The following is a 23,369-nucleotide window of genomic DNA, read 5'->3' as shown; positions in this document are numbered from 1 at the left end:
AAGCTGGCAGTATTTGAAGACATCTGAATGAGCTGCTATCCAATTAAAAAAAGAGGAGAGGAAAGAGACTCAGCTGGTGTGAAATGACCTGGCTGAAGGGAAGTCGATAAAGCTGTAACTTGCCTGAGTTGAATGACACCGTGGCATCTCCAGCTGGAGACTTCACTCACAGAAGTGCTGTAACATTAAGAAAAAAATGTATGTTTTAAGGCGTGCACCTAAAATTAAAGTACAATCATCCTTAATGCAGCTCACTTTCTGTTGTTACCAGATGGAAAAGTGCTCTAAATGGATGCAGATGAATTTGTTCACTGTGGATAGGATCATGAGGGATCAGGTTACAGGAGCTTTAAAAAACTGAACTGTTATCATTAATGCATCTCTCACAACAAGGAGACAGAAAGCAGATGCTGACTGAGCACTGACCTAGCCTGAGGAGTATGGGTCCAATAATTCTTCCTTTAGGCAGCTGACTCTCATGGGAAAATCCCCAAATATTCAGCTGTAATGGCATTATCTGCCTTGTGCAGAGACTGGCAACCAGAGACTCTTCTTTAAAAGCAATCTGGGTGAAATCTGCTCTCATTCACACTTGCACACCCCCATGGAAGGCACTACAGAGGACTTCTCAGCAAGGTGGATTTTTGGAGTTTGGGGTGAGTGATTACAAAATGAAAGGTGCTTACAATATATAATACTACCAGCATATGAAAAAGGTGAAAAAATAAAACAGATTCATGGTTGAAGGTCACACACACAATGTGAAACCAAGAAGTAAAGTTTTGAGGGCCTTCTTGAAACAATTTCAGGTCAGTACCTGTTTGTATATGCAGCTGGGAACAATTATTAGATGCTGTTGAAGACTGTGAGACAAAAAAAAAAAAAAAATCTCCAAAGATGTCATAGCAAGAATGGTTCTTCAGATGACTGAATATCCCAATAACCTCTGTCAGGCTGATTAACAACATTCTGCTGAGCTCAATGCAGCTGCTACGTAACCTTAGAGAGACAGGGACTCCTCACTTGTAAAACAGAAAATTCCAGCAGAACAAGGTTTTTCTTTTCAATTTATTTTGCAAATCTACCAGTTCATTTTATGAAAGTATGAAATCCTACGTGGTTACATTAAACAGTTACATTACAATCCAGGTAATACAAATAATCACTACAAAGTTAGTTTTAGGTACTCTTGGACAACAAGTAGATTTCATATTTTTTAAAATAAGTCACAAAGACGAGAGAATAGCCTTCTGATTGTCAGAGACTTTAGTTTAAAGCAAGGAAACCACTGTAGATTCTCCTCATCCTATAAAAAGTTAAGAGAGAAACACTTTCAATGTTAATGTTCAATTAGATTCATCGAAGACATTAAGTGCACTCATCTACTCTCAGGGTAACAAGAACAGTTCACAAGTTGTTTGGAAACTGGTGTCAAATTTCATTCTCTGGAAATCTCTTTTACCATTTAACATCACCTTTGTCCTTGCTTTCAGATGCACAAAAATCCTGTAAAATGCACAGAGCTCCAAATCCTCTCTAATTGAATTCAGTGGGAGTAGGATCAGTCACTCCATTCAGGAGGTACCCCTGACATACTAAAATCCTTACAAAACAACCTTCCTTCCAGGAATGAAATTCATGTAAGGAACAAAATACTGTAGTAATTCAGGAAAACTCTCAGCTTTGCTATCCAGCAATTGACACTGCAACTGCATTTCTGAGGACCTTTATGCATGGTCACTCTTTCCTCTCAACCAGCAACAGAATGCATGAAGACACCAGGTAACTGCTCAGTAAGAACTTGGAGCTATGCAAATAAAGTATAAAAATCAAAAAAGAGATCAAATCAGTCTCAAAACAGCTCTCCTGGCACTCATTTTACACACCTCCAGTGTCATTTTGCTGCCTGTAAGCTGCCACTTCTGATGTGACATCTGTCAATCATAACTGCTTCTTAGGAAGCAATTAAATAGTTTAGATTTTGTAGTGACATCTCTCACTGTGTGTGGATTTAGGGGTAACACATCCATATGTTGCATATCATGCAACAGTTCCAGAGAAGCAAGAAGAGCTGTTTATAGGGAAATAAGGCAGGTGCAGCTACATTCTGATGACCTGTGGCACAAAGGAGTTTGAAGCAGATCATTCTCTCTTGTAGCCTTCACCTCTTTCAGCCAGTGGGTTGCAAACTCTCAAATCTCTCACACATGTGCAACAAACCTGCAGAACCCATTGTAGCACAGAAATGAAGCCAGCAGCTCCCTTCTTCTAAGAGAAATAGATATTTATCCTCAGAGTATCTTTTAACACTGATAATCTCAGAAAACTTAGAAGAAACCAGACAGGGTACACAAAACTATACAAAATTTTCACCTGGACATAAAGTGCCATCAAACCATGGAAGCAAAAAAAGAAGTCACTGTTGAGGCAGCTACTTGAAGTATGTACAGAAGGTTTATTCCCCTGAAACAGACAGTTTGCTACAGTCTTGGAAATGGCACCAAGCTGGTGGGAATGTTACTGTAATAAAGGCTAGCAACTTCCTTCCTGACTAACACCACTCTTACCTGACAGGCCAAAGGCAACTAGGGTGATTTAACTGGTGGCTGACTGCAGGAATTTCCCCAAAAGGTAGTTTAAAATGGTTATAGATGCTGTCATTTCCCTGTCTCTGATATGGTAACTGTAATTCATTCAGCCCCTTCTTTCTGAGCATGTATTACCACAGACAGCCCCACCCTGCTATTACCACTGTGCCTGCTTGTTTTCCACCTCTACTCATGTAAATGTAATGTCAAATGCTCTTAAGAATCCTGAGCAGTCCTCCAGAATCACTTGTTCAAGTGACATTTCTGTAATAATAAGGAAAGAAAAAAGAGTTGTGTGAAATTAAATGGCACTCCTGTTGCCAAGCTGTTAAAATTATATGGCAATATGCTTCCAGTAGTTGTAAGAAATTAATATGTGGAGTGCTTACAAGCTTTACATCTACTAAATCTCAACAGGATATAAAATGCTATTTAAGTGACACAAATGTTAAGGAGAAAAAAAAAAAAAAAACAGCACCAAAGAGTGGAAGAAGAAACTAGATTCTTGTCTGCACTCTGATTCCTGGAGGCTGGATCTCTACAGCTGAGGAAGCCAGGTGGGAGATCCTTGGTGAAGTACTTGTGCACATATGTCAGCAGCTGCATCTCTCCCTTCTGCCACCTCTCAGCACACGAGGCTGGGCTCTAGCAGTGAGTCACTCCCCTCCTGCAAGCAGTGGCTGGCAAACAGCTCAGCCAGCCCCCACTCTCTCTGCCACTGCCTTCTGACAGGACCAGCCAGAGCAGAGCAACTCACTGGAACTACTTTTCACTGCTTTATTATAATGCTGTTCAGGAAGATGTGCCTCAGACATCTGTCTGTAGATGATGAATTCATTTCTGAGTTTTGCCACGATGTGATTACTGTCATCCTCTTCTCACCACAACGGCAAATACAATATAAAACTTTGGATTTTCTATAGTGAGTGAAATCAGCATAATGAAAAGCCAGGCAGTGCCAGAAGTGCTGTCACTGCTCCATTCTGTGGGACAGGACCAGGGTAAGGCGCTTTGGCAATCAGCACCAAGTTTAAGCAACAAACTTTTAAAACATCCACAAGTTTCCTGCAGATGCACAGAAAACTTGAGACCTCCTGGCTGTTCTCTAAGCTGCTTTGAAACGACAACAATTCATTTAATCCAGCAGCAGATCCTGGCACTATTTTTTTCTAAGTACAGTACATTTTGATAGCAACACAAGCGTGTGACACAAAACAGATTTGTTCAAGCTCACTGTGGTTCTGATGGGCTACACGCACCAAGAGGCAACTCAAAAAGAGCACAGAACTCAATTAATCAGGACAACAACACTGACTCAAAGGAATTTCAGCTCAACTTTGTGAAGAAAGAAGGAGCTCACAAAGGAAAAGTTCTTATTGCAAGTTGTACTGCTCAGCTTGGTCACTTCTCACACAGCTCTGAAGTATCAAAAGCTACCAAGGAGCCAAGGACAAAGAATTCCTGTTTTGCAACTATTTTAAATATAGCAAGCCTGCTTTAGAAAGAAAAGCCCCCACACAATATTCCAAATGGCCTTTTCTAGCAGACTGGAATTGTTAAATCAACACAGACAGAAAATACACACTTCTAACTACTTCTGGCACCTTGCAATTTGGAAAACTCTTGTGCACATGGGATGAGGCAGCTTATTTGCAGACCCTTTTCTCACAGTTCCCTTGGAGCTTCCTTCACCCCTCTGCATCACCGGGCTCAGCAGGTGCCTTCCTCAGAAGGCACAGAGTGGCAGCTGCCGTGGGACACGGTGTCGATGCTCTGCCCTTGGGCCTGGGGGTGGATGGACACCTGCACGGCGATCTCCTGGCCCTGCTCGCTCAGGGAGCCATCGTCCGAGTCGCCGGCCGGGGACTCGCTGCGCTTCACCTGCGCGCTGCCGGGGAACAGCGCGGCCTGCGCCCCGCAGCCGGGGGGCTGCTTCTCCTCCTTGCCCGCCTCGTCGGGGTCGTCCACCCGCACGGCCTCGAAGATCTCCTCCATGAACGCCCTGCAGTTAAGGATCAGAGGCGGGAGGGGAATGCTCCTGGCGAGCTCTTCGATGTACCGAGCAAACTCCATGGTCTTAAACTGAGTGACTTTGGCCAGCTCGAGCGTTTTGGCAGATGTGATGATGGGGATACGCTTGGCTATCTCGAAAGCCTTCTGCAGCTTCTCGGCCCCTTCCGTCCGGAAGAACTCGTTGATGGCCTTCTCCGTTTTGCGGAGGTGGCTGCTCATCATGCACAGGCGGGTGATGTTCAAGATGAGGGTGATGGCAAAGGCAACGAGGCACACAATCATGTAGTAGATGCTCATGTCCCCTGAGGTGAAGATAACCCTCAGGGTGACTGTGTAGTACAAGGTCTCGTTATGATTAATGCCTGCACACGTGTACCGGCCCCGGTCAGCAAAGCTGACCTTTGTGATGTTGAGGGAATTATCAGCAATCCTCCACCGGTCATCTGCAGAGGGGCAAGAAATAAACAGAGCTCATGAAACAAAAATCCCAGGGTAAACATCTTCAGCAGTCAAAGCTTGGTAGTGAGCAGTCCACTTCTAGCATAGTAACAGTACACCAAGGACTGAAATGTCCTTTTCATGCTTGTGACACAGAAAATCATAACCCACTTACCCCTCATACTGCTTAATGGTAAATTATTCTGCATGCTTGCTACACTACTTTTACTTCCTCCTCTCATCTGCACTTTCCAGTGTGCTTCTCGTTCTTTCTGATAGGGATCCTAATTCTTAACCAGGGCTTCTCACCCTGTGTTAAAAGACGGTCCTCTATAAAGTCTAATTTTCCATACATTCAGAGTCAAAAGTCAAGTGACCCATGAAAAAGATCAGTCTGTAAATGGCTGTGTTGGCAAAAGAACCCAGAATTTTCTTGAGACAGTTTTCTGCTGAGCATGCAGTGCTGACATGCAAAACCCAAGTAAAAGAGAAATCAATACAAGAAGCTTTATACAGCATTTGCTGTGCATTTATAACTTAGGGGGAAAACTGTTTTCATAACTCATTTCTTCTAATTACTCTGCTTTGAACTGTTTTCATAACTTATTCTTCTAATTACTCTACTTTGAACTAATCTCCAGATGGCATTATAACTACAAAAAGGTTACTGAATACTTAAGGCAGAAATATGGCCTCCAACAAGATCCTATCAATTAGTTCGATGACCTTCATTAATACTAAGAGAGAAAAACACATGTATCTCTAAAACATTTTTTAAATTAGAAACTGCAGGGATAGAACTGTAAGAGCCAATGGCTAGGAAAATATATCCCCCTTCAGTTCAAAAGGGTTAAATGGCATGAATTCCATCGTTGGCCATTACATATTGTGTTACTTTCCACAATCCCACTGGTGCATAAACCAAAAAATAAATGTACTAAGTATGTTTTAAAACATATCCTGTAACAAAGTTAAAGCACAAACTGCTAGCTCAAAAGGTCATAAGTTGTGGAGAACTGTGTTAATTCATGCATTTGGAAAAATATAATTTCAACCAGAGCAATAATAAATAAACCCATCAGTTAGTATTGGGTAAGATGAAGACTCATTTCTTCTGTATGGAACACTGGGATGACTCTTGAACAACATCATTCTGTGAGGCACCAAAGCAGGATGGAACAGAAATACTCAGGTGTAATTCCCATGCAACATTTCAGAGGGCAAAGGACTTTGTTTTGCTCTCTCCTTATCTCCCAATTGTAAAAATGGGAGGATAGGACGAGAAAATTATAATAAAGTCCCAGGGCTTTTCCAATACTGTTTAAAAGGGGAATAATGATGGATAGAAAACAGCAGGAAAACTCACCTTCATCTTTCTGTTCAAGCAGGTGTCCTCTGGAGTTATACCAAAGGATATGTTCATACTGGCTGATGTTCAGTTTACATTCAATTAAAATACTGCTCCCCTCTTTGGCTATGATATCATGGTGTGCTGGAGAACTTATTAAAGCTTGAGACACTGCATGAAGTGATGCATTGAAAGACCTAAAAGCAACTGTCCTGTTAAAAGCTACATTTTCCACGGTGAATCCAACTGAAAGACCAGCACTAACAGTCAAAATTAACAGGCAATAGCTGAGCTTCATGGAAAGCTAGTGAAAATTCTTCTTTCATTTAATTTGGAGAAATGAGGTCATATGATATTAAGCTGTCTGTATTGCTCTGAGATAGGAGAGGAGCTCTTGATTTGTTCTGTGATGGAAAATGTCTGGGATCCAAATGCACTTTCAAGACCATCAATATTTGAAGTGGAAACTGGAAGTAAAACTGGAAAAAAAAAGCAGTAAGTTTATTAATGACCTCAAGGTTACCATGTATTCAAATTTAATTTGCAATAAACAGATTTCAAATATGATAACATAAACTGTCAGCTGAGAGGTTCCAAATCAGAGCTTTGCTCAGAACACAGTGATAAAATGAGGGTAAGAAGGCATGAGCACAACCTCAGTCCACCAGATGTTCATCTTCCCAACCGAATAAATAATCTCTGGAACAATAATCATTAAGGGGAAAAAGGTTTTACAAAAAGAACAAATTGTTCAGACTACTTGAAATGCACAATTATCTTTAAAAGTGGGTTCTGCATTTGTTACCAGAGAAAAAGTGCTTTCTTAATAGAGGAAGAAAAGCAAGAAAGAGGATGTAATTTCTGCCTCCCTCTCCAGCAATATCGAAGTGCTTTTAAGCCCTGGTTTTCTAAAGCCAGTCTTTCATTTACTACCCAGAGAAAAACCAAAGTGCACACACACACATCTGACTTTTAGCATTTACATCTACTTACTTGATTTTAGGGGCACAACTGATATTAGATGTCTAAATACTATATAATATGATTTAATTACTTGGGAAAAGTCTCCTGGTTGTTATCTACAGCCAGAAGAGGAAGTCCCTTTCTGAACAGCAGGACACTGATGTTTACACATATTTCCTTTTTTGCAATATCTCTTGTTGCTGCTGCATTTTCTAAGTCTGCTCCCTGTTATTCTTGTTTGTTTTACAATGAGCTCCTGTTGAAAATCTTTTAGTTTATGCTGCTTCATCTCAGCAGTCATATATTTTTCGTTGTCTTCTCCACCCAAACTTCATAGAAATGTGAAAAAATGGTTTTGTCTAGGGACAGAAACTCTTCAAATTAATGTGCACAAAAGATATTTACAGACATTAGGATACAACTAATATTCTGTCTTTTGCACACAAGCCAGAATAAAACCAACTTGTAACAAAAATGAGATGACACTGATAAGAGACAATCTGTAATCAATTTTCCTGCAAGTCTGATTCAAGAAAATTTTTAATCCAATATGTGTTCCCTGAAGTTATGATTCCATCTAGACAGCTTCAGAGCCTTAAAAAAAACGTTTACGAAGTACAGAAGCCACAAGCTCAAATATTATCCTAAAAAATATCTCACTTCATATCACTGACTGTGTGACTTCAAATTTATCATCTTTTCTTCTACAAATAACAGATGTTAGTGGAAGGGAATTTCATAAATATCACAACACAAAGGGACCCACTGACTTAATAAATAATGCAGACACTTTTCTTCCTTCTAGAATTACCAGATTAGCAGTTAACACTATCTAAAGCACTTCTGAAAAATAATGTAACACGCATAAAACCAGGTGATTTCTAGCAATTGTCTTTCATCACGGACAAACTAAGCATATTCAAAAGGGGGAATTCTGCTGATGCTATCCAGACTGAGAATTTTTTTCAGTGAAAGTTAATTTGTCGAAGGTCAAACCAGATTCCAGACTTGACATCGGATGAGAAATGTGTTATCTGACCGATTTCCATTTCTGTTGCGGCTATTGCCAAAACCAGTTTAACAAAGAAGGCAAAGAAGACAGCTGTGTCCAACTCTCCTTCAGGCTTGACTAACCAACTCACCCACTGAATCCTGCAAGAGAAACTGGAAAACAGGCTCCCTACTTGTTTCTCTGTAAACAGCAATCCGTTCATCTGCCTTCTTCTATTTTTTTTTTTAATCATTGGCCCCACTCTGTTTTCTATCATGCCTCTTGTCCTTTCATTTAAGATGAGACTAGTGCAGAGAACTCAATTATACCATTGTGCTGGAGGAGCTACTTTCCCACAGCTAAACAGTTAAAACCACTACCAAGGCCTCTTTCATTCCTGTTTTTCACCAGCTACACTTTAGGGAAAGCGTTACTGAGTCCTGCTGCCTCTGAAGAGCATCCCATCCACAGCAACAGCACAGGTCTGAAAAAAAAAAACAAACTAAGACTGCTGTTGATCAGCAACCATTCTTCTATTTGAGGGAGTGGTTTTAACCTTCCATTTTTAGACCCCTGGTATTTTCAGAGTATTTCAGAGCCTGCAAAAGGCTGCTGACACTGACCTGCTTGCTTTGGCAACCTTATGCAGACCCCACACAGACAGGCTATGGACTGGCAGTGGTTTGTGGACCACTGACATTTGGGTTGCTTTAAAGGTCTGTCACATCTTGTGGTGGCAAGCGAGGTGCTGTGGTCCCAGACCTTCAGCAGACATCACCCTATGACCCAGCTGCCTTCAGATAAAAATGCAGTTTTGCATGCACCAGACTTGACTTCACAGCACCTGATGCAATTAAAACAGACCACAGTTCTGCAGCAAACACAAACCCTCAACTTCACCCTTGAATCACAGGCACATTATAACTTCCAGTCTTCTAAAACAGTAACATCCCAACAGATACTTTAGATTTATTAGAGAATAATCCCAGTGCCTCTTGTACTTTGCCTGTGCTATTGTAATTTTAAATTATTAAATTTGAATTGTTAAGGTTTCCAAGCGTCTCTGACGTCTGTTCCTAAACGACATTAGGAATCTCACTCATTTATTTAACACAAGAAGTACTCAGCAACATTTTCCCTCATAAGAATAATTATCTTCAGTAATTGCGTATGCTCTCCACTATACTTGCACTGAGCCTGCATAATGCATAAACCATTGGTGATGGGTCATTTAATTTTACTATTAAATTCTTCGAGGTCTGATTTATTAGAAATTGTTTGTCTTTTGGAAAAGCCATTATTGCTAAGCAGACAATGATCTCTCACTGCCGAGTGCTGGGAACAATAAAATGATTTGCAAAATCCATATTCTTCGTCCATTGCACTTATGCAAAACAGCTGCTAAAGAACCCAAAAAGGATAAAGTGTGATCAGTGCCAACATCACAATTCTTCAACAAAGCGTTAAGCTCAATCAAGATGAAATGCGCCAGAATAGAAACTGGCTATTTTACAACTGAACCTGATGCTGAACTCAACACATTTAACCTTTATTAAACCATAAGTTGTAACAACAAATAGCAGTGGAAAGATAAAAATCTGTGATGCATGTGCTTGTATGAGTCATCCTTGGCTCCTACCCTGAAGAAGTGTATTTGTGTCTAACTTAGAGCACTCTAAGTAGTCCCACTGAGGTCAGTGGAAGCACTGATAGTACTTAAAATTACACACATTTATATGGCACTGCAAAATTGGGGCCCAAGAGGTTGCAAGTTATATGGTTTTACATTCACCGCTTATAACATCACTTCATACCTGGAGTAACGTGAGGCAATAAACCGAGACACACCTGACAGAGCACAGGCTGCAGATGTCTCACAGAAATACCATTTGCAAGCCCCTTCTGACCCTCTGTCAAACATTTGGCAGAGCCCTGCAGACAGGAACTCTTGGGAAGTTTATGAACACAGCCAGCATGGTCTTGACAAGAGCCATTTGGGGTGCTCCAGCATGGGAGAGGCTGCAGGGAGGGCTCACCTTCTGCTGCCACCAGCCAAAGCTCTGCAGGGGAGTCCCACAGCCCAAGGGGCAAATCCACAGCACCCCAGGACCAGCCTCACTGCTGCCTGATGGGATTTGTTGTTTTCCTGTGCACATCCCTTGGCTGCCTGACAGGACACAGTGTTTTGCTGTGCTTCTCCCTTGGGCGTGTGACACCTGTCACAGGCTAACTTGCCACGACACGGCATCGGCTGTGCACCAAAACAGGTTTTTTTGTCCTGGCAGCTAAAAACGACCAGGCACAAAGTTTCGCTTAATGCTACCCTGTCCTTACAGCCCCTGTATGCTCCCAGTTCACTCGAGGAGAAGCCCTGGTCCCAGCTGGTGGTGGCAGTGGGACACAGGACCCGTGACATGACCACACTGCGGCCGAGGGCACGGGGCCACGGGGGGTGACATCACGCGGGCTGGTGTCACTGGGGCATGATGTCATGCCAGAAACACAAACAGAATATTCTGAGCTGGAAGAAAACCACACGGCTCATCCAGTCCAACTGTGGCCCTGCTCAGGACACCCCAACAGTCCCACCCCGCGCCGGGCAGCGCTGTCCGAACGGCCCTGGAGCTCCGCGATCCTCGGGCCCTGCCCATTCCTTGGGGAGCCTGGGCAGTGCCCAGCACCCTCTGGGGGAAGAACCCTTCCCTGATCTCCAACCTCAACCTCCCCTTACACAGCTCCAGCCGTTCCCAGGGTCCTGTCGCTGTAACACGGAGCAGAGATCCGAGCGGTCCCTCCCCGGCTCCTCGGGAGCTGCTGCAGACTCCGATGAGCTCTGCTCTCAGTCTCCAGTTCTCCGGCCTGACCAGACGAAGTGACCTCAACCACTCCTCCTGTGGCTTCCCCTCGAGGCCTTCCACCGCTTTCGCTGCCCTGCAAACCTGACCCTACTGCCCCTATTTCCAGGCCAAAACAGCCACGCGGGACATGGCCCCGAGGCCTCCCCCTCCGCCGCTGCCCTCCGACCCCGACCTCGCCAGGTGAACCTGGCTGTACCGCCGCTCTCACCGGGACGAGGCTGCCCGGCCCGGCCTGGCCCGTCCCGCAGATCCGCCGCCGGCCCCGCCGCCCGGACGCGCTTCCCCGAGCTGAGGCCGCTTCCGGGGCAGCGCCGGGGCCGCTCTGCGCCGGCCTCGCTGCTCTCGGTCCGCCCGGAGCCGCGGGGGCCGCGCCGACCGCCGACGGTGAGGGACGGCACAGCGTGCGGGGCACAGCGAGCCCCGCGGGGAGGCGGGCGTTGGGGGCCGCTGTGGGGCAGGCGGGACCGTGGCGGGGCGGTGTGGGCACCTGGCGGCTTCCTGGCGGCAGGAGCCCCACGGGGAGGTTTAGGGAACTTGGGGTGCCATATGGGACAGCCCCGTGTGGGGGTCATGGGACTTTGGGGGTCTCCCGGGGAAGCGAGGCACAGCGAGGCCTCCAGGGCTGCGGGATGGGGAGGGTGCCGGGGTGACCCGGGGGTCGCGGTAGTCGCTGTGCAGGGTCCGGCAGATGGGGTGGCGGTCCCCAGCTTGCATCAGTGAGCGCCTGGCCGGGGACACAGCAGTGTCACCCCAGCGTGATCCCGGGGACCCTGGCGTTCTCGGCTTGTCCCTGCCTGGCCTGCCAGTCACTTGAGCCGCAGCTGCTGCCAGAGGAGCCCGGACGGGGGACGCGTGGGGCCCGAGAGCAGCGGGACAGCCCCGCTGCCGGCTCCCCGGCCCCGGCCCGCGGTGCTGGGCGCTGCTGTGGCAGCTGGAGCTGCCCGCAGCTCCTGGGGGTGGCCATGCCCTCATCCCCAGGTGCAGGAGTGAGCCAGTCGCTGCCTCCCTGCCTGCTCAGCTCTCTGACTGCTGTCCCCGTTTGTCTCCTGCGCTCCTCAAAGCAGCCGTGCCAAGCGATTTGTTTTCACTTTTATTTTGGTAATGGATTTAATTATCTGAGGCCCTTTTGTACCTCCGTTTGTTTTTCAGAGTTAGCAAACTGGTTTATTTTCCTGTGGAGAGGGTGTGTCAGTTAGATAAAGCCACGTGTCCCTGTGGGACTTTAAACTTCCAAATATGCTATTTTTGAGTCAGACGTAATTTGGTGTACACACATGTGGGTACATGTGGCAACACTGTTGTGTTTAATTATGTAAAACACCAGCATGATGCTCTTGACCTAATGTCAAAGTGCGAGGGAGTGATTATTTTATGTGCTTTGCTTTCTATGGATGTTTGTAGTCATGTCTGAGGAAGGCAGTGGGGAAAATCTGAAAGATGAAACCTCTTACAAAGCTGAAAATGAACAGAAGACAGAGGAACTTGGCTGCTCTGAGAGCAGTGAAGGAAGAGAACAAGAGACTGTGCCTGTGACTCGGAAAAGACCTGAACCCAAGCCCCCAAGCCAGCCTGCTGCCACAGAAAAGCCTGCAGGGGAAACCGTCAAGGTAAGCTCCTGTGCTTGCTCGGAAAGATTCACATTTCATGGCTTTGGGCACAGGAGAACTCTGAGCACAAGCCCCACTCCTTTCTGAAAATTGACATTGCTGTTCTCTGAAATGAAAAAGCTGCACAAAAGTCACATGTCACTGACTGCTTGTGTTCCTTTCCTCGCTATAGTGCCTGCATCAGTCTTCTGTTTTTCTTCATTAAAGGTCTCAGATCCTCCTGCAGTTCAGACAGGGTGGGGCTACTGGGGAAGCTGGGGGAAATCTCTTCTGTCAACTGCGTCTGCTACCGTAGCTACTGTAGGTAAGGCTCTTTCTGGTATTTGATAAATATTTTAATCAAGCTTTGTGTCTCAAGCTGGTGCTTTAGAACTTGTTTCTAGAGAAGAGGATTTCAGTTATAGCAGCCATTATTGGAAAAATGTCAAGAGAATTGTTCAAGTAATGGGAAAAGCTTGTACCAAAATGTACAGTGAGATTAAGGAGATATGCACAGGCAGAATTACTTTCAGGTTTTTAAGGCGTTTGTGTAATTTTCACCTGGTATTTTAAACTAGTATTCTGCCAGTATTTACAACTTTATTTAAAGGCTAAGATGAAACCTTGGTTCATTACATTAGTAGGTGAGCTGGGTAGAAGGACGTTTTAGTGCTGGTTAAATTGTTTTGAACAGAAAGAATCTTGAATAATAAAAAAGAATATGCAGCTCTAATCCTGTTTCTGTTCTTCTCTAGGTCAAGGTATTTCAAATGTCATAGAAAAAGCAGAAACAACCCTTGGGATCCCCAGTCCTAGTGAAATCTCATCAGAGTCTAAAGATGGTGCAAGAGGTCAGTTTTGTACTGCATAAGAACAACCCTGGAATGTTTTTCACAACATAATGAGCCCCAAAATAACATCACCTTACTCTGCACCTTGCACCTTGAGACTGATAATAAAATAATTTAACTAATACTCTCTTGCTTTGTTCTGTTAGCTCTGAAAAGTAGAAGGGAAAATAATCTGAATTGTAGGCTTGCTCCTAGCTGATATTTGGTGTCTGTTGATTTTCTCCACTCTGTGTCTGACAGGATCTTTTGTCTTTTGGAAGTCAGGAAGTTAATTTTCTGCCTTCTAATGCAGGAAGTGAGAATCCTGCTGCCAGCAACGCTGATGCAGCTGATGATAGCAGCTCCTTCCCTATTGCTGGGGCTCTTGAAGTTTTATCAACCATCTCTACTGCTGTCCAAAGCACAGTGAGTGAGTTGGGAATGCAGGAGAAAATGGGTTTAAGGGAGCTTTGGGGTTTTGGCCTTTAATCTGAAACATTGTAAGAAGAAACTTAATTTTGACATTTGTGGGATGCATGGTGATAAACTCTTCCAGCCTTCAAAAAAGCATTATCTTGGGCCTTGCTTCTAACTGGCACCTAATGTGAAAGATGTTATGAATTTTGATAGTTCTGTATTGAATGTTGGTACCTAACAAAAAAATCCCAATGGTGGATTGTGCAGAGTGTGCATTTCTGTGCGTGTCACCTCTGTGCTCTGCCTTGCCTTTGGAGTAGTCAGCTAACTGCAGGGTCAGACTCATTCCTGGAGTATTTCCACTGATTTCCACAGAACTAGAGATGAAATCCATTCTCCTCTTCAAAAACCTATGTGAAACTAGCTCAGTTCGCTTGGAAATCAGCTTGCTCCTGTGACCAGGAGAAATGCACTTCAAAGGAAGCCATTACCCTTAGAAACTGCTTTTGTGATCTGCTGTCTTGTCAATTTTCCTGGGAATCTGAAAGAGCTGCAGATGGAAAGCTGGCTTCTATTTTTTGCTTTTAAGGCTTGAACAAAAGTTAGAAGTCAAAATCCACAGGTCTGCTGTTTTCTCATTGGAAGGATGAGAACTGAATACTGCAATGTGCTGAGAACCAGCTTGTTCACAAACTAAAAAAATGTATTTCCCATCAGATTGCTGCAGCTGTCTGGGTGCTGTAATAAGCTGTTGGGTGATAATGTGTTGTGGCTCTTTCCATGTCCTGCTGCTCTCCTTGTGATGATTAGGGTTGAATTTAAGGTGACAAGGACCAATTTGGCTTTTATGTGAGTGCCCAGAGTAAGATTGCTGATAAAACCCTCCCAATTCAATTTCTTCTATTGTGTAATCTTCTCTGAGTTTTATGTGCTGTCTTTATCCAAATCTGATTCCTAGGGTAAAAGTGTTATTAGTGGAGGTCTGGATGCCTTGGAATTCATCGGCAAAAAGACAATGGATGTAATAGCTGAGGGAGACCCTGGATTCAAAAAAACAAAGGGCCTAATAAACAGAACCTCTACATTATCTCAGGTACAGCACTTCCCTAACAGCACCTCATTGGTTTCTCTCATCTCTTCTCCCTTCTTTTGTGGTCCTGTCATTAAGCAACCGTTTTTTGCTATTGAGCCAAAAACCTTCTCCTCCTTTATTCTCTATCTCCTGGCACTGTCACGAGGCCTCTGCTTTTCTTTTTCAGGTCTTACGAGAAGCAAAGGAGAAAGAAGAGCAGCAGACAGCTACCGAGGTTACCATGGCTACTGAGAAGAAAGCCCATTATGGGTTACTGTTTGATGAGTTTCAGGGTCTTTCGCATCTGGAGGCCTTAGAGATGCTTTCCAGAGAGAGTGAATCAAAGGTAATGGCCTTGAGCATTTTGCTTTCTATTTTTGAGTTCAGCTGAGCAGGGGAAAAAAGATTAGAAATATATGTATATACATGTAAAATCAAGAGCTCAGAACTTGCTGTAAAATGATTACAGAACTTCACTTTGATCCTTGCATTAGGATCTGGTGTTTACCTTGGGAGCAGTTTGTCCTGTCCTCACCTCCTAAAGCCATTCCCTTTACCCCAGCCAGTCTCTGTTATTGCAGTTCTGTTCCTATAACTTCTCACAAGTTACTCTCCTCACACCTGCTGGTTTGCTACCTTGGCCTGCATTTTCCATCCTATTGGATTGATTTATTGATTCTCTCTTTGGCTGTGCTGCCCCTAACCAGGTGAAAGCAGTTCTGAATGCCCTCTCTGGAGAGAAGTTGGACACACTGAAGGAAGAAATGGAACAACTCAAAGAAGCATTTTCTTTGCCTGAATTCTTTGAAGAAGAAGAGGAAGAAAAGAAAGGTAAGAGAGCCCCAGGTTCTGAGAAGAGAAGCTGGTCCTAGTGCAGAACCAGCCAGCCCTGATCAGTAGCAATGGGCATGATGCCAAATTTAAATTATTCTTTAGCTGGATGTTTAATCCTAAAGCCATCTCTGTCCAAGGGCATGGCAGGTAGCAACACCCTTCACCTCTGAGAAGCTGTGCTGTAATTTTGTGGCAGGAATGATTTCTTGCCAGAGCAGGGTTCGAGTTGTTTGACTCATGGGCAGTTCATACAACTGACCCTGAGCCAAGATGCTAATTCAGAGAGAAAGTGGGTTTCCTTGACCAGGAGGGGAAAACTGTGAACAGAGTTGTCCAACATGTGGGAGAGCAAAAAGCCTTTTTATTTGTTTTTTAAATGAGAGTTAGCCACACAGAGCAAAAGATTCAGAGGTACCTTTGCACACAAGAGCCCTGATTCTTGAGAATTACATGGATTTAAATGTAAATTTCTTGCATTGCTTTTACCTAAACGCTCATCAGGGAGGGCTTACACACCTGCACTTGCTATCATTCAACATTTAATGTATCTTTTATATTTGCACATAATGGATCTCACATCTGCTGTGCCATATATAATAGGAGAACCATAGGCTCTAAGTGATATTTCAGACTCTCCAAGGTGATGTGCAAGTTAGTGTGTTATAAAAGGCTGCCTGTAAAAAAAATAAAAAATAAGAAAAAGGAGTTACCTTAGCTACAAAACCAGAATTGAGAAAGCAGGAACTAACCTTCAGGCACTGATGTCTCCACCTTTGCAGAACTTACCTTAGAAATTGTATTTGAAAAGACTGGGTTTGATACGTTCTTGCCTGAGGTGATGATTCAAAGAGAAATAAAGGAAACAGTTGACAGACTTGTGCAGAACTAGTTGTGCATTGAAGTCCTGCTTATTCCTGAATCTGTCCTTTGTGCGAATTCTTTAACCTTTCCTGTCCTTTAGGAGATGAAGAGTTCACAAAAGAAGTAACAGAGTTGTTTTCAGAATTGCACATCTCCTCCACGCCAGACAAAGTGATCACGGTGAGTTATTTTCCATATTCTAAAAGCTGGAGAGTTTCCTCACAGGAAGGACTTCTCTTCACCTGCGTTGCTTGTGAAAATACACAAGCACAATTGCACGAAAACAAGCCATATTTTACATCTTTTGGCAATGGTAAGCAAAGGAGATGAGCCTTTAACTTTATGGGGCAGAATCATGTGAGCCTTCAGCCACCACGGTGAAAAAACCTACAGTCATGAACTGAAGGCCTGCTCTTGGTACAAAGCACCTCATTTTACTATGTTCAGGAGCTGGTGTGAGAAAGATTCATCTTTTTTGCCATCATTTCACTACCCTTCAGATCCACCAAGTGGCAGCAGCATTCTGCAGACATGCTTTTAAAGCACCTCTGATAGTTTGGTCTTGTTGGTAAACTCCAGCCCCTGTTGCTAGAGAAACAAATGCCCTCAACTGCATCAGTGCAGCCAAACTTCTGCAAAATCCTGAAGGCATTGGGCTCATTTGTTCTGGTTCTTCTCACAAGCTCAAAAGGAGTTGTAGCTGCTTCTTTCCTTGGGAGAGAGCCAATATTCCATTGGTTTGTGGTGTGCAGGGGGGCTTCATTCCAGTCATTAGATATTATGACATATCTTGCTCTAGGTGAGGACATCTGCTCATGAGTGGATAGCACGATTCAACAGCAGTTTTCCTAAAGAAGAAAAAGAAAATGAAGAAAACCAAGAAGAAGAAGAACCCAGAGACGGTGACCAGGATGCTAAGAAATCAGTAGAGGTAACTGGGTAATCAAGGGAAAGAATATCTGCCTGCAGAGTGTTTATCTGGCTGCTGAGTTACAGTTGTGACTCACAGGGTTTATGGGTTTCTATTTCTGTGTGGGTTCTGAGATCTGAAAGGGCAGTGATAGTATGCTGTGTGATTGACTTGTTTTAAATAATAAAAGCTGCTATTTTTTGTGTTGTATGCAGAATTTTTGTCACTCTTGCAGGATATTCATGCATTTGCCATAAGAAGCCTGGCAGAACTGACAGCCTGCTCCATTGAAATGTTTCACAAAACTGCAGCTTTGTTTCTCTATGGTCAGAAACAGGAAGTGACAGCCACAGACAGAGCCAAGTCCCTGTCACAGTGAGTGCATCTCTCAGTAAAGGGATAGCATATAATTACTGATTAAACTGTCTAATAATTCTTTGGAAATCCGTACAATGCAAGGCTCTTGAATTCTGCACAGGTGTTTAAATTTGGGAATTGGGCAAATTTGTGATGGGTGGCATCATTATCTTCCAGCAGAACTCAGCTGTCTCTTTCCAGCTTAAGGGCATTTCTTGATAAGAAAGAGGAAACTCTTCTTGAAAGCTTTGTGTAGCCTAGAAGGATATTTGCATTAAGCTTATGCTAGTCAGTAGGCAGAGATTTAAAACATGACAAAACAGGTGCACAAAAGTGATTCCTGATTACCTCTTTGTTAATCATTTAGTATGCTTGGTACATGAGATGGCAAAATTACTGCACAGGACACACTTGGCATGTGTCTGAAATGTGCAGTACTTTCTAATTCAGAAAATGACACTTGCCTGTAAAAAAAAGGCAAGTTAGTACTGTTCCTTCTGGAATGGATGTGTGTCCTCTGAGTGCTCTTTAAGATCTTCTGCTTTAATTATTTATTTCCCCATTTTTTCCCTCTCTATTTTATTTGGGAAACTTCTGAATCTTCATACACCATTTATATCAATCTTGGTTTAATTTAACTTGGTAAGCATAGAAATAGGGCATTTATGTTTTGGAGGAATGCTGAAAGAATCTTAATCTTGTGGACTGTGTTTCCCTCATTGTTTTCCCTGTCTACTTCCACAGACTGACTATCATGCTGTGTAAAGAACTGTCAGCTTTCTCTAAAGAGTTCACAACATGCTTAACGACTGCAGGGGTAAGAGTTACACCACAGTTCTTAGGAATGAGATGTGCTTATTTGATAACAGCCTTGGGATCTTTGCCAGGAACTTCTTTTTGTTTTTGCATGTTTACATATGCAGTTTTTAAGTTGTGAACTGATCTTTTAGGTCAGGGTTCCTCAGACTGTGGCATCTGAGCTTTTGAGAGCCTGGCACAGAGTGGGGGTGGGAATTGATGCTCACAGTGCTAAGGAGACAGAGGCAAATAAAGTTTGTGATCCTGTCGTGGGTTTTCCAAAGCACTCAGGTGTTCCTGAAGATGGTATCATCATCTGTGTATTCTCCACTTGTCCCCAGTTCATTTGAAGATGTGATGTGTATTCATACCCAACCTGTGCTGGGCACATGCAGGTTATTTTGTTCTTATTTGCATGCTCCAGGGCTGCTAAGCTCGTGGCTTAGCTTTCCTCTAGGTAAGGGAGCAGTGGTGGTTTTAAACTTACTGAGGGTTTAGCTTTATCTTGCTTGAAAAAATGTGATCAAATTTTCAATCAGGATAATATATGTCTGATCTCTGCAGGTCAAAGAGAAAGCAGATGTGCTTAATCCCTTAATCACTGGAGTGTTTTTGGAGGTCAGTTATGCTAACGTTAAAACTTTAAGCTAATACTTTAAAAATAGATGTGCTGGTTCTTCTACTTTAGGATCCTTATGCATGCCAAGTTCTCTAACCCATGGTCTAAAATTGTGCTTACCTGTCTGATAACTTGAAAGTTTTGATAAATGTCTGTAGATTTGCACAAAAGATGAGTTACTTAGTGAGGAGTGAGTGTCAGCTCACAGTTGTGATGGGTCAGGAGACACATATTAAATTCAGCAGTCTGGATTTTTAGAATTTAAATGTCCAAAGTCAAATCTTAGACAAGTTCAGAAATTAGCATACAGGAGTCCTAACACTTCCCTACTGTTAAATTGGTTCTCAAGCTTTCAGAGCTCTGAGGTGTGGCAGGAAGGGGGTGTTTCATGTTCATGTGTTCTTCCTTCCTGCCACAGCATGCTATGCTTCACTTAGAAATAAACACTTTTCTGCTCTTACTGAGAACAGTATTCTGCATTTGGATTGAAACTGATCTTGTCTGGCAGTCTTTAAGCCATTTGCTTTTTTTTGCCTACTGGCAAAAAGCCCCTCAAAAACTTGACATAAAATTGATTTCTAGAATGAAGCCTTTAAAATCCAGCAAGCACTAGGCTTCTGGTTTTTCTGTGCAATAATCAATGCTGTTTGAAATGAGTATGTGGTGAGTAAAGCTGATTGTTACCATGGCTATTCATGTGTGTATTTTGATTTTTTTTTCACAGGCTTCAAACAGTGCTTCCTATATCCAAGATGCCTTCCAGCTCTTGCTGCCTGTACTGCAGATCTCTCTTATTGAGGCTAGAACGGAACTATCACAGTAATAAAAATCCTTCTAATTAAGAACTTTTTGACCTTCCCACTTCGTAGTTTCCATGCTGGAGAATGATGTAATGGCTCTTATTAAAGGGAAAAAGATGAACTCTGCTCACTGCTGCTGCAAGAATGGTGATTAAGTGCAGTCTGGCAATGACAGCACACTGAGAGATGTGATTAGCATAGTCCAGGCTGGTGGACAACGTGACAGACTTAAAGTGCAGATTGCTCCTCTGTTTCATGGACTGTCTGTGTCTTTTCACTGAAATCTCTCTGCTGTATGTGTTAACAAGCTCTTTATGTTCACAGCCCAGAGAGCTTCTCCAGTGCTGAAGAGAGGAGTAGCAGCTGGCTAGTTAGTTAGCTAAAATCATGGTGTGATTTTTAAGTCAGTCATAATTGGGTTCCTGATAGCTCTGCATTCCTGTTGAAGTGAATATTAGATAGGAAGTGCAAGAAGAGGCAAATTTTTGTCATTATGAACCTTGCAGTTCCTAGACTGGGCAGAATAGAGCAGAGAGAATTCCTGATCAAGCTGTTGCTGAAGAGAAGCTCAGCTTCCTGAAGATGTCTGTACTGACTCAGGGATGTGGGACAGGGACTCTCACCAGGGGGCTGTTTCTCATTCTCTCATCCTGTGCTTGCTTCAGCACGGGCTGGGAAAATGCTGATCTGCCCCTGAGAATGCAGGTACTTGGCTTTATAGCAATAAATGAGAACTGACTAAAAGGGATTGACTCGTGTTTGGGCACTTTAATGAGAGAATTCAGCAGGAGGATTCCCATTTTTCAGTGCAGCTTGACATGTCACCACAGACTGTTCACAGACTCACATACTGCTTGTCTTCTCTTTCCGTGGAAAAACACTATAATGCAATGCTCCTTCTTGGAAGGTGTCTATTAAAGTAGGGAGAGAGGCAGCAATTTGGTTCTGTTAGTAGGAGTCCTAATTTGCCTCAGAAGCTGCTCCATGTATGGTATCTGTTTCTTTGTGCTGTGCAAGTTCCCTGCTTTGTTCCTTTATCTTTTGAGCCTGCCCATGGGGAGGCAGCAGCCTCTGTTGGAATCACAAGAGCAGAAATGCACAGCTGAAATGGAATTTCAAGAAGTCCATAATAGCTAATCAGAGGTGACTGAGTGTCACACCTGCCTCTGCACTTGCTCATTGGTAACAATGATGCTCAAATCCCCTTTTGAAAATCCTCTGGGTTTTAGCAGGTCTTGCACATCTCTGCTGTACTGAAGGCTTAGAACATTCCTCTGCTCTAGTTGTGCAGAAGAGAAATGTTTTTTTGTGTTAGAATACCTTTTGGCTAATGCTTTGATTTTATATATATATATATGGAAAAGAAACCTGCCTTAGTCATGGTTAGACAGATCAGATCTCAGAAGTAAAGCTTTTTCTGGCATCTTAAAACTGGACTTGAAAGGAGTGTGTCCGGGGTAAAAAAATCTGCACTACAATAAAATCTGTATTTTTTTCTTCTTTTGGTTGACAGCATTATTAAATAAAGGATTTGTTTTGACAACTGTTTCAGTTAACAGCTATCGAGATAGCAGGGGGCCCAAATGAAATAAAAGAACTGTGGGGTTTTTCTCAGCCCTAATTGTGTTTTTTGGGGCAGAGCTGGGTGCAGCTCTGGGGCCAGGACAGCTAGGATTTTTCTCATGGCAGGAAGCAGTGCTCTGAACCCAGGCTGGGGAGTGAGAGCTCCCACAGATGAGCTCCCAGTTCCTGTGCCAGTGCAAAAAGGCAGCTTTGCTCCTGCCCAAAAGCCAAAATGTACAGGAATGTCAGAAGAGAAGAAATAAAAGGTAATGGAGTTTTATGAAGCAGCAGCTGCTTTTTTGCAGATAAATTCTACTGACCTGCAGTGCTTTAGTGTAGAGTAGTTTAATAATTAAAGGAAATGAGGTGATTTTTTTTTTAACATGCAGACAGTAATTCCTTCAGTCATGTGCCCTCCTGGATTTTGTTATAGCAGCCAATAATCAAACGTGCACCAGCTTCATTTGTGTGCCAGTGCAAGGGCTGCAATAGACAACAAAAACAGTTCCATGGCTGCTGAAATCTTTCTACCCAAAGGATTCATCAGAATTCAGCATCCAACTGTCTGGAGGTCTTCCTGCTTGGCCTTGCCTTCTGTGTGAACCTAATGATAGCTGACAGTAATTTGAACACTTCTGGTAGTGTCTGGGGGGGTGAGAGGTGGCTAAGAATAGATAAGAGTCAGCTAAGATGCTGGCAGAGACTTGGAGGGGAAAAAGCCTTCCACAATTGTTTTCTTGGGAGTGATTCTGTTAGTTGCAGCTGTAAAAACTGCTTCCTGGCAGCTGCTGTGGAAAGGTTTAAAACATAAAAAAGGCTTGGGCTTCCCAATAGGCTTTGGGATGTGCTCCCAGGCCTCACCAACCACCTTCCCAGGGACTCCATTTCCATTATTAAAACACACATGGTCAGTAGCAGCAGAACCTCTGGCAGGATGAGCAGTCGTCCTGGTTTGGAAGAAGCAGCAGCTATGCTGCCACTGGTGGCCCTGACTAAAGGGACACCTGTCCCAGGTCACCTACAGTACAAATTAAAGGCTCTGACTCAGAGGCAGGAATGGGGGAGCTCGTGGCAGGAGGAGGGCTCTGCCATTTCCTTCTCAGGTGTGTTCATTGAATCCAAAATAAAGAGTGGTCTGTGATCTTGTGACCTAAGCAGAGATGGGTGTTCCGTAGTCCAAGGCTCCTTGGCACAGAAACAGAGGACAAAAGTGGCTGTACTGTGCTAGTCCATGTTTTCTGGGAGTCTCCTGGTCAGGATGGTCCTGGTTCTGTGGGTGTCACTTTGTGTCCCCGTGTCCAGAGAGCAATGGCAGGGCTATCCCCTGGGCTGTTCTCACTGGAGGATGCTGGAGGCATCAGAGACTGAGAGCCCAGCTGGGGCTGGCAGGGAGTGAGCAATGTGGTCACCAGTTTAAAACAAGTTTGAGTTTGGTATTTGTGGAGGAGGATCCTCCTAAGGTGGCAGGAGCTGCTCAGAGGTGTGGGTCGGATGCCTGTGCTGGTCCCAACACCAAACAGATC

At 43.7% G+C, this 23,369-nt stretch overlaps 2 protein-coding genes across 5 annotated transcripts; one reads left to right on the top strand and one right to left on the bottom strand.

Moving 5' to 3' along the window:
* Positions 1-1,054: 1,054 nt before the first annotated feature.
* On the bottom strand, positions 1,055-11,483 carry MFAP3 (microfibril associated protein 3). 4 transcript variants are annotated; one of them, XM_041481849.1, is made up of 3 exons: positions 11,408-11,483; positions 6,406-6,866; positions 1,055-5,044 (listed from the first exon to the last, which is right to left on the bottom strand). In XM_041481849.1, exons 2-3 carry the CDS (start codon positions 6,683-6,685, stop codon positions 4,299-4,301), a joined length of 1,026 nt encoding a protein of 341 aa, XP_041337783.1. In that variant the 5' UTR covers positions 6,686-6,866; positions 11,408-11,483; the 3' UTR covers positions 1,055-4,298. The 4 variants fall into 4 exon arrangements, with proteins under 4 accessions (XP_041337783.1, XP_041337786.1, XP_041337784.1 ...); XM_041481852.1 differs by having other exon boundaries at positions 11,372-11,467; XM_041481850.1 differs by lacking the exon at positions 11,408-11,483 and adding an exon at positions 10,378-11,362.
* Positions 11,451-21,823, top strand: FAM114A2 (family with sequence similarity 114 member A2). The gene is made up of 14 exons (XM_041481848.1): positions 11,451-11,583; positions 12,601-12,806; positions 13,014-13,110; positions 13,541-13,636; positions 13,929-14,041; positions 14,991-15,125; positions 15,292-15,450; positions 15,812-15,935; positions 16,900-16,979; positions 17,599-17,730; positions 17,945-18,084; positions 18,811-18,883; positions 19,429-19,482; positions 20,208-21,823. The coding sequence occupies exons 2-14, from the start codon at positions 12,603-12,605 to the stop codon at positions 20,304-20,306; spliced, it is 1,506 nt and encodes a 501-aa protein (XP_041337782.1). The 5' UTR covers positions 11,451-11,583; positions 12,601-12,602; the 3' UTR covers positions 20,307-21,823.
* The last annotated feature ends 1,546 nt before the right edge of the window (positions 21,824-23,369 follow it).

This window comes from Pyrgilauda ruficollis, unplaced genomic scaffold (assembly GCF_017590135.1).
Source record: "Pyrgilauda ruficollis isolate IOZ18807 unplaced genomic scaffold, ASM1759013v1 scaffold57, whole genome shotgun sequence".
NCBI classification, from domain to species: Eukaryota; Metazoa; Chordata; class Aves; order Passeriformes; family Passeridae; genus Pyrgilauda; species Pyrgilauda ruficollis.
The sequence above is the reverse complement of the archived record's forward strand: the minus strand, read 5'-3'. Positions and strand labels throughout refer to the sequence as shown.

Excerpts from the sequence above, each read along its gene's own strand:
- MFAP3 (XM_041481849.1), bottom strand. The coding sequence starts at position 6,685 with ATGAAGCTCAGCTATTGCCTGTTAATTTTGACTGTTAGTGCTGGTCTT. Across the intron at positions 5,045-6,405 it reads GCTTGAACAGAAAGATGAAG|ATGACCGGTGGAGGATTGCT; the intron begins GTGAGTTTTCCT and ends GCCCCTCTGCAG.
- FAM114A2 (XM_041481848.1), top strand. The coding sequence starts at position 12,603 with ATGTCTGAGGAAGGCAGTGGGGAAAATCTGAAAGATGAAACCTCTTAC. Across the intron at positions 13,111-13,540 it reads TGCTACCGTAGCTACTGTAG|GTCAAGGTATTTCAAATGTC; the intron begins GTAAGGCTCTTT and ends GTTCTTCTCTAG. Across the intron at positions 18,085-18,810 it reads AGAGCCAAGTCCCTGTCACA|ACTGACTATCATGCTGTGTA; the intron begins GTGAGTGCATCT and ends CTACTTCCACAG.